The sequence below is a fragment of the Manacus candei genome, unplaced genomic scaffold (assembly GCF_025592945.1).
Source record: "Manacus candei isolate 608988 ecotype Guabito, Panama unplaced genomic scaffold, ASM2559294v1 h1tg000047l, whole genome shotgun sequence".
In the NCBI taxonomy this organism is placed as follows: Eukaryota; Metazoa; Chordata; class Aves; order Passeriformes; family Pipridae; genus Manacus; species Manacus candei.
In genome coordinates, this window is record NW_026138095.1 from 11,435,345 (window position 1) to 11,448,353 (window position 13,009).

The following is a 13,009-nucleotide window of genomic DNA, read 5'->3' on the forward strand; positions in this document are numbered from 1 at the left end:
GGCTGGATTTTTGTAGGAAATGATTCTTCCCCCAGAGGGTGGTTGGGCACTGGCCTTAATTAGGTCCCCCCAGAGCTTTTCTCCTCCAGGTTGAACAATCCCCACACTCTCAGCCTTTCCTCCCAGCAGAGCTGCTCCATCCTCTGGCCTCGCTCCAAGAGATCCATGTTTCCTGTGCTGGGGACCTCGGAGTTGGAGGCAGCACAGGTGGGGTCCCACCTGACCCCCTGCCCTATTGCCCACCCTGCTGGCACTGCCCAAACCCCTGCCCTGCTGCAGCCCAACCTCAGATGTGCCCCAAGGTTACCCAAAGTGCTCAGCCCTCAGCACCAGCTGTGCCAGCTCCTGGGATGGGGCCCTGGCCAGTCTCTCCACTCCAGGCAGGGCAGGGTGGGCAGGAAGGTGCACACTGGCAATGCCAAGTGGGCAGCTGCTTCCAAGAGCTCAGGGACAGACAATGGTGACCTTTGCCAATGCACTGCTCCCAGTGACCAGCCTGGGCAGCTGGATTTAATGGCCTGCTTTGGGCAGGTATGGCTGAAATATCTCACACCTGTCAAATGTTTTTTTCACCCCCTAAAGCACCAAATTATTCACCATCCTCTTGTAGCATTTTGCAGCCAAGTCTCCTGTGACGATTTTCAAAGGATGAGGAATGAACACCCTGATGACATTTCTAGTATCTATAAATATCTCCCCACTCCCCTGCCTGCCCAACTGGTGAATTATGCAGGGAGATGTATATAATAAATAAGACAATCCGATTAATTTTGTTGTCAACAGCCCATTCTTGTTCAGCTGGCAAGAGAACAGCCCAGGCTGTGGCTCTGTAAAGAGCAGGGAGTGCCTGGGGAGTTACTGAGCTTCTCCTTTCCTGTAGGTCTGAGGGGCAACAGTGAGCAGAGAGAGGCCCTGGTGTGCTGGAAAAAGGAGGAAAGGTTTTGAAAGAGAGGCAGCCTGAAATTTATGATAGTAACACTCTCCAGAATGGCAGGAAATCCCACAAACAGAGCACTGAGGATCACAGAATCACACAGAGAATCCCTGAGGTTGGAAAAGCCCTCTCAGCCCATGGAGTCCCCCCTGTGCCCAATGCCCACCTTGTCCCCCAGCCCAGAGCACTGAGTGCCATGGCCAGGCCTTCCTGGGACACCTCCAGGCCTGGGCACTCCAAACCTCCCTGGGCAGCCCCTGCCAAGGCCTGACCACCCTTTCTAGGGAGAAATTCCTCCTGATGTCCAACCTGACCATCCCCTGGTGCAATTTAAGTCCATTTCCTCTCATCCTGTCCCTTGTTCCTGGGAAGCAGAGCCCAACCCACCCCAGCTCCCCCTCCTGTCAGGTGGTTGTAGAGAGTGAGAAGGTCCCCCATGGTAAAGAAATATTCAAGAAATACCTAAGAAGGACTAATCCAGCAGGATGGATTATCTGGAGCACGATGCACTTACTCTACATTCTGGTTCTGCTTTTCTGTGTTTAATTCAACCGTGCTCTGTTTATGCAACTGAACCTCCTGAATGGTGAAATCCACAGAGAATTTAATGTGCCCAACTTTGCAAAGCCGTGGGAAGTGACCAGTGTACATTACACATCTAATTGGCAGGTTTTAATTCAAACTGTGAGGGATTTAATTTAATAGGATAGCTTTCCCCAGCTAGCAGACCTCTTCTAGCCAGGTACTCATTAAGTGGGATAGTCCACAGACTCTCATTTACGGGTTAGAGGCATTTTAAAATAGGCAGCTTAAACCAGCTCTCTCCGTTGCTTTAGATATTTGCAGATGGCTTTTGCTAAGCCACAACTAACTTCTTCATCATTAATTTTTGGGGCTGTACCTTGGAGACACTTCCTGGCAATTAAACAGAGTTCTTACCAGAGAGTTTTCCCACCTTCCCTTCATCCAGAACTTTGCCATTCTCCGGGACTGCAAACCCAAGGATTTTGTATCTTCTCATTCCTGCAGGAAGAGCTGCTGTGCTGCTCAGAGCAAGGGAGTTCCTGTGGACCTCCTGCAAGGCCTGAGGACATTACCCTCCTGCAGGACTCTCAGTGGGAGGGAAGCTGATACCCTGCACTGGCAGAGAGCTGACCATGTCTTCTCCAGTGTGTGCTGAGGCCATCCATGAAGCTGCTCAGTTTGATATGAAGCTCTGAGAGACCAAACCCTGCCCACAGACACACTGGTTTAACCCCAGTAGCAGCCAAGCCCCACACACTCCCTGGCTCCCTCCCTCCCACAGGGATGGAGTGAGGCAAAAGGGCAAAATTATGAAAACTGGTGGGTTGAGATAAAGAAACTCGTGGGTTGAGGTAAAGGCAGTTTAACAGGTAAAGCCATAAGTGGATGGAACTTCCAGGCCCTGCAAGAGATGGAGCACAGCAGAGCTCAGAGGGGACAAATTCCTCAGGAGGGGCAGAGGAGGGGCAGGGGCTGAGCTCTGCTCTGGGGGGACCAGGGACAGCAGCCAGGGAATGGCTGGAGCTGTGTCAGGGCAGGCTCAGGTTGGATCTCAGCCAAAGGTTCTTCCCCCAGAGGCTGGTTGGGCACTGCCCAGGCTCCCCAGGGCAGTGGGCACAGCCCCAAGGCTGCCAGAGCTGCAGGAGGGTTTGGCTGATCCTCTGGGGCACAGGGGGTGACTGTTGGGGATGGGCCTGTGCAGGGCTGAGGGTTGGCCTCGATGATCCTTGTGGGTCCTTCCAACCCAGCATATTCTGGGATTCTGTGATTCCCAACTCCCAGGGCTCAGCCCCTGCAGTCCAGAGCGATGCTCTGTGTGTCTGGCTCACTGCCATCTGCACACCCAGCTCTGCTCTGGGAACACATCAGTTCTCAGCCACCCAGTCAGGATTAAATACCCAGGTAGGTTTGTTCCTCCCACCTGACCTCCTGTTTGCTCTCTGTGCTGTGATTAAAGACGTGGCACAGGCCTACAGGCAACTTCTAGAGACTAGTCCGGGAATAATGAGTTTTATTAGCATGGTGGGTTGACCTTGGCTGGACACCTGGAGCCCACCCAGCCACTCTATCACTCCCCTTTCCAGCCAGACAGGGGAGAGAGTAAGGTGGAAAAACCACTCGTGGGTCGGGATAAGGCAGTTTATTTAAAGCCAAAAGTAAAGCAGAAGCTTGCACGCGCTAAAGCAAAGTGAAAGATAACAGGGTTTATTCTCTACTTCCCGTGAGCATCCTCTACAGTTGGTGGATCTGTGTGTGGGTAATATAATGTTACCTGACTGTTAGAATATGACTCAAGGGTGCTTTGAACCACCTTCCTCCACATGGCCATCATGCAATGAACATCCTCTGGGTCTTTGGGGGTGTCATCCCTTCTTAGGTTACTACAAATGATTTCCAGCACTGCTAATTCTCTCCAGTACTGGATACTTTCATCTGCAGTGGCCCCACTTTCTCGGGGAGCTCATTAGATCTTCCTTGAATGGATACCTTTCCATCACACTTGAGAGGAGCCGTCTCCAAACACTGCAAATTGTTCTCTCCTTTCCAATTCCTGTTTCAATTTGGTGATCTCTGGCAAGGGATCCCAGCTGAGCTTCATGACCTTCCAGTTGTTGACTATCAGCCCTGTTGTCCCAGCATCGAGGCAGCCGGGCAGGAATCCATTCACTGGGCTGGCAGCTGGAATCTTTCCATAAGTCCCAGAGTTCTGATGAGGTCAGGGACCAGGTAACCTCGGCTTCCTGTTTGAGCTGTCTGACTTCCTTTGTTGAAGAACCAGCTTTCTTATCTGCCCTGTCTCCTCCTTCTACTTCTTCTCCTTCTTCTTCGTCCTCCTCCTCACTATAGCATGCAATATATATATATATGTATATATACATATATATATGTACATATATATATGTATATATATATATATATTTATATATATATAAAACTGCCTTTATCTCATCCCACATTGGGCACCAGAAAGGACTGTGGAGGGTTCACCTTGGCTGAACACCTGGAACCCACCCAGCCACTCTATCACTCCCCTTCCCAGTGGGACAGGGAAGAGAGTAAGGTGGAAAAAAAACCAACTCATGGGTTGGGATAAGGCAGTTTATTTAAAGCCAAAAGTAAAGCAGAAGCTTGCGTGTGTAAAAGCGAAAGATAACAGGGTTTATTCTCTACTTCCCATGAGCAGTGATGGGCGGCCCCTCCCCAGAAGCAGGGCTTGGGTACACATGATGATTCCTCAGCCATTGGACACAATGAATGCCCCCCTTCCTGCTCCTTGCCTCAGCTTTTATATCTGAGCTGACATCACATGGTCTGGAATATCCCTTTGCTCCGTTTGGATCAGCTGGCCCGGCTGTGTCCCTTCCCAAGATCTTCCTTTCATTGAGGAGGGAGTGTTACAGTGCTGGTGCTGTGCTCAGCAGCAGCCAAAACACTGGGGTGTTAGCAACACCCTTCTGGCTACCAGTGCACAGCACAGCACTGTGAGGGCTGCTGTGGGGAAATGAGCTCCAGCTCAGCCAGACACAGTAAGTCTCTATGACCACGAAAAATTCTCTTAAATAACGCCTGTGCTCTATTTTACAGTTGATTCCATTAAGCACATTGGATATTACCACTATTTTCAGTGTTTCTAAAATTTAGAAAGTTAGCAAGAAACAGTTTATAACCACAACATCTGCTCACCTCCCAGCTTTCAACATCACACACATGGGAAAGAAACACAGAGAAAAAATACAAGGTCTGGAGAATTTCACAAGTCACTGGACTATCTGAGTGTTTTGGAAAAGTCCACTGATTTTAAAACTACTTTGGAATATAAAATAGAAATAAAAACTAGATTTAGATTAAGATATTTCACACCTCTGAGTGTGGATTATCAGGCTGCAGGCTGGGATCTTCCAGTGCTCCAGTGCAGCAGGGTAGGAATTACAGGATCTGGGTTTACAGCAGCCATGAGCCTGGTCCACGTGTCCCTCTGCACCTCTGTCACCTCTCACAGGCTCTGTTATGGCCATATCTCCAGTGCTCAGAGAGAGTCCTGGGGAGTCCATTGGAGAGATGGAGCTTGGGCTAAACCTCAGCATTTAATTGTTTAAATTGCCTGAGGAAGGCAATGTTGGGATTTGCAAATGAGAGGTGTGGGGGTGCCCCTAGACCTGCAGCAGCAGGGCCACACCAGCCAGCACCCACTTGGTAGGGTTGTCCTTGGTTTTAAGGTTGAAAGTCCACACGTAAGTTGGGCCTCTCTGGCGTGTTTTGTACAGAGGACATGGGTACATGGCCCTGGTGTCCTGTTTGTCAGCAGGGATGGCCCTGATGAACAGGACAGGCATGGCTGGGGTGAGCTCTTTGAGCCTGGCATCGGTGATCAGCCCGGCCTGCAAAGGAAAGGAGACAAAGCTCAGTTAGAGTTCCAAGGTGTCCATCAGCTGCTCCATCACAGCATCATCTTCTGTGATTTTTATACAGGTTGGTCTTACTGGGGAAGTGCAAACAGCTTTTCTGAGCTCAAGGGGCTGGATGAGTCTGAGGGAAGGAGGGTCTGGATCCAACACCTGCCCTGTCTCACCATGAGCCTCTCTCAGTGCCGGTTATCTCAAGGGTACAGAGCCTGCCTCCCCTCAGGTGCTCAGACCCACACACATCTGAGCAGGACTTTGTGGGGGAACAACGTTCTTGGCTCTGTCCAGCTACATTATGGGCAAAGTCTTCACTTCTCTTGTTCTGGCTTCTACTGTGGTGCAGCTTGAGGCCATTTCCTCTTGTCCTATTGCCAGGCAACAAGGGACAGGATGAGAGGACACAGCCTCAGCTGTGCCAGGGGAGGGTCAGGCTGGATATCAGAAGGAATTTCTTCCTGCAAAGGGTGGTGAGGCCTTGGCAGGGGCTGCCCAGGGAGGTTTGGAGTGCCCAGCCCTGGAGGTGTCCCAGGAAGGCCTGGCCGTGGCACTCAGTGCTCTGGGCTGGGGGACAAGGGGGGGATCAGGCACAGGGGGGACTCCATGGGCTGGGAGGGCTTTTCCAACCTCAAGGATTTTGGGATTCTGGGATTATTCTCATGCAGCTATTTCTCAAGGTTTTGCCAGACCAGACTCCCCTCGTGGGAAGTGTTGCATGTGGCAGGAGCAATGGTGGGCACCTGAACGGGGCTGGGGATGGAGAACAACACTCACTAAAAGTCACCAAGTGAGGTTCCATCCCACCACCAAAATCGAGCACTTGGCTGGGAAATGAAACGCACACAGTGGTTTGTGTGGCCCCAAAAGGCACCACAGACTGGTTTCCCCTCTCACAGGTGCTCACACCAACAAGGAGGATTCAACAGGTCTGTTCCTGAGGGAATATTGTCACTAAATATCCCCTTCAGAGCAATGCCCTGCCCAGGCTGCCCAACACAGGACAAAGACAGTACTCTGCCAGGGCAAGAAATCAACAGCTTGTTTCTCTCATTTGGGTTTCTCTGGGATCTTCTGTCTCCCTTTCTGACAGTAAAATGCCCTACACATCAATCCATTTCCAGGGAGCTGCAAAATTGTTAATGGAGGTTAGAGAGACCAAATGAAAACAAATAGAGAAACAGAAACAAAGCTTTTCAGTGCTAGAGAAACAGCCTCTCTCTGCAGCTGACCCTCACATATCATTATTATTTCCAGTGCTCTTACATCAGGGCTGTGGAATGAGGTTCAGCCTCTCCAGTAGTTTATTTAGCTCTGCAAATGAATGAAGAAAAATAATCCCTCTTGCCACACACCTCAGTTTAATTGTACTAATGCCATCTGTTATACTGAACTGTGATAAATCCAGCTCTCATTTAGGATTTTATATTTTCAACGTGCTGAACAAACATTAAATAATTCTTATAAAACCTTGCAAAGTAGCTATTTATTAAACATTGTTATGCACTCTTTTGAAATCTACATCTTTCAGTTCTGAGACTGGATTTTGATCAGTTCTCTTTTTTTTTTTTTTAACTGCTTGGACTGCTTCAAATCAAATTTCCAAGAGATATTCTACCTGTTTCTGGGTTACCAAGAGTTGAAAACTTCCTGAGGTACCTCCATGTAACACATCATTTTGTTATGTCTGGGCTGATTTGCATTTGCATTTTTTATCGCTCTTATGATCAGAAATCAGTTCTACTCTGAAAGCAATTTTTCCTGACTACTGGCACAGCTTTTCGTGGTGCAAAGCTCGGGGAGCTCAGGCCTCAGATCCTCACAAAGCCCTTTCTGCTTGTCCTGGCTTCCCAACAGGCCACTGAGAGGGAACATGTTGATGGGCCTGAAGACACAAACCAGCTGTCACGAGGCAGGGCTGGGGAATGATGGGCCCAACTCCAGACCCAGTGAGACAACACCCAACACCCCTCACACTCTGTGCACACTGAGGTTCACCAGCACAGGGGCCCTCCCAGCACAGCCCATTGGGGTCAGTTGGCCCAAGGACCCCAGCACAGCTCGGCTGCCTTTGGGACACTGGAACCTGTTTGCAGGGGGGAGGGGTTGGTGACCAGCAGAGGAGCAGCAGAAACATCACCCCAAAGAGGGTACAGAGAGTGATGGGGTTTGTGGCTTCAACTGGACCAGGGGAATGAGAAGAAATTGTTCCCTGTGAGGGTGGGGAGGCCCTGGCACAGGTTGCCCAGAGAAGCTGTGGCTGCCCCATCCCTGGAAGTGTCCAAGGCCAGGTTGGACGGGGCTTGGAGCAACCTGGGATAATGGAAGGTGTCCCTGCCCATTAGATGAGCTTTAAGGTCCCTTCCAACCCAACCCATTCCATGACTCCATGGTTCCATGACAAGGGGCTGTGTTGTCTGTACCTGGCAAGGCTTCACTTGCCACATGTAGTGTAAAAGCCACCTCTCCCCTTGGGGAGTTGCAGGGCACATTCTTGGCATCAAACTGGCCATTGCTGGGAGCAGGAAAGCCAGGAATCAGTCAGCAAGGCTCCCCTGGCTTGAGATAAAATGTCTCAGAGTGTCCCCAGTGGAAGCATCTCTCACTGAGTGTCACTGACTTGAACAGGGCTGCAGCAACACATCATTTGCACCCAAAATAATCTGCTTAGTTTCATTTCATTTAATAGCTGCCTGCTGGTTTGTAATGAATGTTTTATAAATTTAAGACACCCAAGGGCAAATATAAATGTTTAAATAAATAGAAAAATGTGTGTAGCAGAACATAGAGGGACTTTTTCCTTTTTTGGAGGCACAACCTAAATGTGAAATATTCTTTTAAGAGTGGAGGTGTTCCCCAGAGGATGCTTCTAAATAAGGCCTGCCATTTTTATCAGAGGATTAATTTGGAAGGAGTATACAACCCAAAAGAGCTGTGCACCTGTTTTAAAAGTCCTGCATCCATTAATATACTGGTGCTCACTGGATTATAGGTGAAATGAATAGTTCCACTCAGTGGAAATGATATTTCAGTGTGAGCAGCAACCCATGAAAATATCCTTTTCCTTTCTGAAATAAATTGAAGCATGATACCAGAGATTATGAATGGTTCCATAAAGGTATTTGCTCAGTATCTTTCAATCACAAGGAAAATGGAATCAGAAAAACACAGTTCCTGGGGCTGGGATGGTCCCTGCAGACAAAGCTCATTGCTGAATGCAATCACCTGGATGAGTTATTAGGGGGAGGCAGAGGGGAGAAGCCACATGTTTCCCAAAAGATTTCTGGCTTTGCACCACCAAAACTTCTCACTCTTCCCTTCCAGCCCTGACTGGCACTGGGTAAAATCTGGGCAAAACCTGGGCAGAACTCAGTTCTAGTAATGGTGGCAAGGATGGTAAAGGAAAATGTAACACCAGTCACTGGAATTTTTTAAAAAGGATTATTTGATATGCACGACCAGGAATTTTTTTAAACTTTCTCTGTTGTGTTGTGTCCAGTTGGTTTGTACCTGTCAGATGTCAGGGTTTGAGGGCAGCTGAAATGCAGTGCTCCCTGTGCTGAGGGCTGTGACTCCAAGGGGCTATGTGTGGCAGCCACACCACAGACTTAGAGAAGGGAATAGTCAGGGAACTGTGGGACCAGGGCTGGGAAACAGACTGGGCTGGTTGGTCCCTGTTCTGCTGCTGGGAGCTCTGCTGGGAGCAGAGCAAAACCATGGAGGGGATCTGACATGACACCCACACGAGACCTTCACTGCAATCCCCTGACAGAGCCTTTGCCCATGTTCCTGACTGCCTGTGGCTTTCCAGACCCAGTGTACATGTCAACCCATTTCCAGAGTGAAAAAGGGCCGGGAAGTTCGACCTTCCCAAGGGTTTGTGATCAAATGCACTGGATGGCATCACTCAGTGAGGTCAAAGATTTGCTTAATTTCCTGTCCTTCAAGGCAAACCATTGCAGAGAGGGAGATGACAAATAAGTAGTGAGTGTTGGACGTGAATTGCAAGGTCAGGCTGGGATTCAGGATCTAACAGGCTCCTCAGCAGCCACCCACCAGGTCCCACAGCAGATAAAGTGGGATCTTCGAGGTTAAGACTTGGAGTCTTAAGAGCTGGCTCTGGGTAAAGAGCTGTGTCTGACATAAAAGCCTCTTCTTGTGAGAGGGTAAACTTGACACAGATCAGAAGGTTTTGGGTGACCCACTTTGGTCAGTGTTCTCTCTCTCACAGATCCCTGGCAGCAGCAGCAGAGCACAGGAAGAGCTGCAGGAACCACTGTCCTTGAATTCCCACGCACAGAACAAACTGGGAATCACAGCCCCACGGGCCAGGCAACTCATAGAACCAGACCCAGTGGGAATTGTCAGTCTGAGGGCTCTGGCTCTGCAGGCTGTGCTCCTGCAGCTGACAACTGTCAGAAGGACTCACAGGGAGAGCTGTGCTCCTTGGGATGATGCTCCAAGAGGATGCCAGAGCTCCACAGGTAGGAACAGTAAGTGCCCAAGGGGTAGGTATGGTCCTCATCTTGGCTGCCTGAGGTTGTGCTCCAGCTGAAAGGTGTCCCTCTCACCCAGAGGGGGAAAGAAGAGCAAGGGACACTCACTGTTTCTGCTTGTCCAGGGTCAGCCCACCCCCCATCCTGAGTCAACAGCCTGAGTCCACGTGGACTATCCAGGTTAGACCTTCATCAAGCTTTATTTAAGGGAATGGATAAAGAATATGATTAATTTTTGGTCACATCCTGCAGCACCTGACAATGGAAGCACAGTGCGCTGGGTGTGGCACATCCCATCCATCCAGCCCTGAGGATGTGAGCACGTAGGAAAGCAGAGTCCTCTCCTCTCTCCCCACTGCTGCCAAACAGGCAACAGAGCAGTGCCCCCAAAAAATCTGTCACTTTTGGAGGCAGCAGTGAAATCACACCATGTGAAGGTGTGGGGACAGTGCAGCTCTGCCAGGACCCCATGTGTCTGTCTGTAGCAGGACCTCGAGTACTGAGCACAGTTCAGTCAGTGAGATTCACCTGGGACACACTGGATGTGTCAGTCCAAGCTGAGCACCCTGGACTCCCTTCACAGCCATGGAGCTGAGCTCCAAAGGGTGATTCCTCTGATCTCAGGAGGCCTCAGATGGCCCAGATCTCCCATCTGTCTTTCCTGAAGAGGCAGCTCAGATGACTATTTCAGATGAGAGCCTGTCCAGGCTGAGAAGTTTCCTGAGTGCAGCACCAAGGAATAAGGACATGACATCCATGGCTTCCCTCCCAACCCAAGAGCCTTGGTGAGCTCACCTGTGCATCCCAGCGTGCTCCTTCCATGAACAGGCCATGGACATAGGCCCCTTCCCGAGGGGGGCTGGCAAAATCCTCTCTGCTCTTCTTTGTCACATCACACTGCAGGGCCATCCTGTCCAAAGGCCACTTGTTCTTCCTGGCCGTGGTCTGCATGATGGCTGTCAGGATGGACTGGGGGTTGAAGAACCCCCCAAGCCACACCGTGCAGGGCAGGGAGAAATCTCCAGTCCAGGTGTCCAGCTCGTTGATGCGAGCGAGGAGGTCAGTGAACCACATACCCAGGCTGGCTGTGGAAGGGTAGGACTTCCTTCCCCAGGACTCGGGCACCATGTCCAAGAAGAGGGCATTCTGCAGGCTCTCCATGTCACTGGTCATGGTCAGCTCTCCCTGTGTGAGAAAGGGCACAATTAGCACTGATAACTGTTCAGCAAAGGCTGTTCAAGCAGAAGCTGGGCTGGGACATGAGGAACAGCAGCTCACCCCACACAGTCACTGGTGGTCATGGACTGTGAAGGGCTTCAAGAGTTTGGGGCTTTCCTGAACACCTTCTGTTGCACATTCCTGCATCCTCATCTTCCCTGCTGTAAACACACTACTGGGAGGAGAAGCTGTGGGACAGTGAAAGGGGTGTCCCTCGGTTGGCCCCTTTTTTCTTCTGTTTGGACTTGTGGACTGAAGATTTGTTAGAGCCAGTTTTCAAAGGTTCAAAAGTGTTCTCATTCACTGCCAGGGCAGGACACTGGAGTCTCTGATGATCTACTCCAAAATTGTCCAAATGTTTGTTAAGTCAAGTCCTCTCCCCTCCTCTCCTCCACTTCCTCTCCCTCCTCTCCTCATCTATTGCTTTGGCAGTGCAAGGTTTTCTTTTTAACTTCATGTGTTGTCTGCAAATGTAATCACAGTTCCTTCCACAGCAGGGAAATACACAACAAAGTAAGATATGATTCAGCCAAGTGAGATAAAGAGAAAGGTTTGACTTATCCTTTATGCAGCAAGTAATTAGTTTTAAAGCATTTAGAAACCTGGATCACTTTTGTTCAGGCAGAAGAGCTGGAACATCATTGCCTGGCCAAAGAGGGGTTCTGCACATCAACCACACATCCCTCTTGAACTCGTGGTGCTCTGCAGAGGGTTCCCATGGCCTGAGAGACTAAAATTAAGAAAATTCTTGCTGTATTCAGCTGAAATCTTATGAAATCTAGATGAGAGATGTCTGGATGTTACCAAGGCTAAAGGACAGCTGGGAGAGGCTGTTCAGAGCTGCAGCAGGTTGTGCAGCAGGTTGCACCAGGGGACACACAGATGGAGCTCACCAGGGTACAGGTGGGGTGGTGACACTCCACGAGTCATTGTCCCTACCTGGGGCAGCTGACTGGCACAACAGAGGCTTGGCTCAGGCCAAGCTGCTGACAGGGGCTGTGCCTGGGACTGCAGGCAGTGCCTGGAGCCTCTCTGAGCCTGGGATAGGTTGGAGACCATGTCCTTGTCATGGCACTGGTGAGGCCACGTCTGCTGTGCTGGGACCAGTGCTGAGGATTGCTCAGCCCCAGGGAGAGGTGGCTCAGGGGGGTTCTCAATGCCTATGAACATCTGATGGCAGGAAGCAAAGAACATGGAACCAGACTCTTCTCAGGGGTGTCCAGTGACAGGACATGAGGCAATGGGAACCATTTGAAATACAGGACATTCCATCAAAATACAATGTCAGGGTGGCTGAACACTGGAACAGGTTATCCAGAGAGGCTCTGAGTCTCCATCCTTGGAAATTTCCAAACCCAACTGGAGTGGGTCCCAGATAACCTGTCCCTGTTTTGGGGATGGGGTTGGACTAGACAATATCCTGAACAACTAATCTGTGATTCTGCCCCACTCAAACCAAGCAAGGCTGCAAATAAAAAACCCGCAAACACAGGCTCAGCTTCCCCTGTATGGAATGATCAGATAATGATCAGGAGTGATCACTGGTTTCCATTATAAAAACTTCCTTTTATCCTCTTATCATTTCACCAGAGTTTATGTGACTTACAGTTTCTCTTTGCCTCAGGCTGAGTGTTTTTGGAAAGATCAACTGAAATCAGTTGAGCCATTGCTGAGAACAAGGGTGAGGGAATTGGGTCAGTCTATTCACATTAAAAAATTCCAGCTGTTCTTTCCCAGGGTGTCAGTGCCTCCAGCCATGAGGTCAGCAGAGGTGCCCTGTACTGGGGCCACAAAAATCCAGAAAGCTTTAGCAAAAGTTGAAATCTGCTCAAAGCACCTCACCCCCACACACATTTAGCAATTCTTGGCAGACCCAGCAGTTCCAAATCTTTGCAGTTTGTTCCTGGGCTGACCATGCCCTGCAGGGCTCTGACCTGCAG

General features: G+C 49.9%; 2 protein-coding genes across 3 annotated transcripts in view; one reads left to right on the forward strand and one right to left on the reverse strand.

Annotated features, from left to right (window-relative positions):
• Positions 1–13,009, forward strand: part of SHISA6 (shisa family member 6) — a 448,298-nt gene that overhangs the window by 284,048 nt on the left and 151,241 nt on the right. The window lies entirely within an intron of this gene.
• The window catches only part of DNAH9 (dynein axonemal heavy chain 9), a 188,690-nt gene continuing 179,608 nt past the window's right edge, over positions 3,928–13,009 (reverse strand). For both annotated transcript variants that reach the window (XM_051797453.1, XM_051797454.1), the window contains 2 exons: positions 10,647–11,036; positions 3,928–5,337 (listed from right to left, as the gene is read on the reverse strand). In XM_051797453.1, the coding sequence (XP_051653413.1) occupies positions 5,110–5,337; positions 10,647–11,036 (618 nt within the window). In that variant the 3' untranslated portion in view covers positions 3,928–5,109. The remainder of the gene's footprint in view (positions 5,338–10,646; positions 11,037–13,009) is intronic.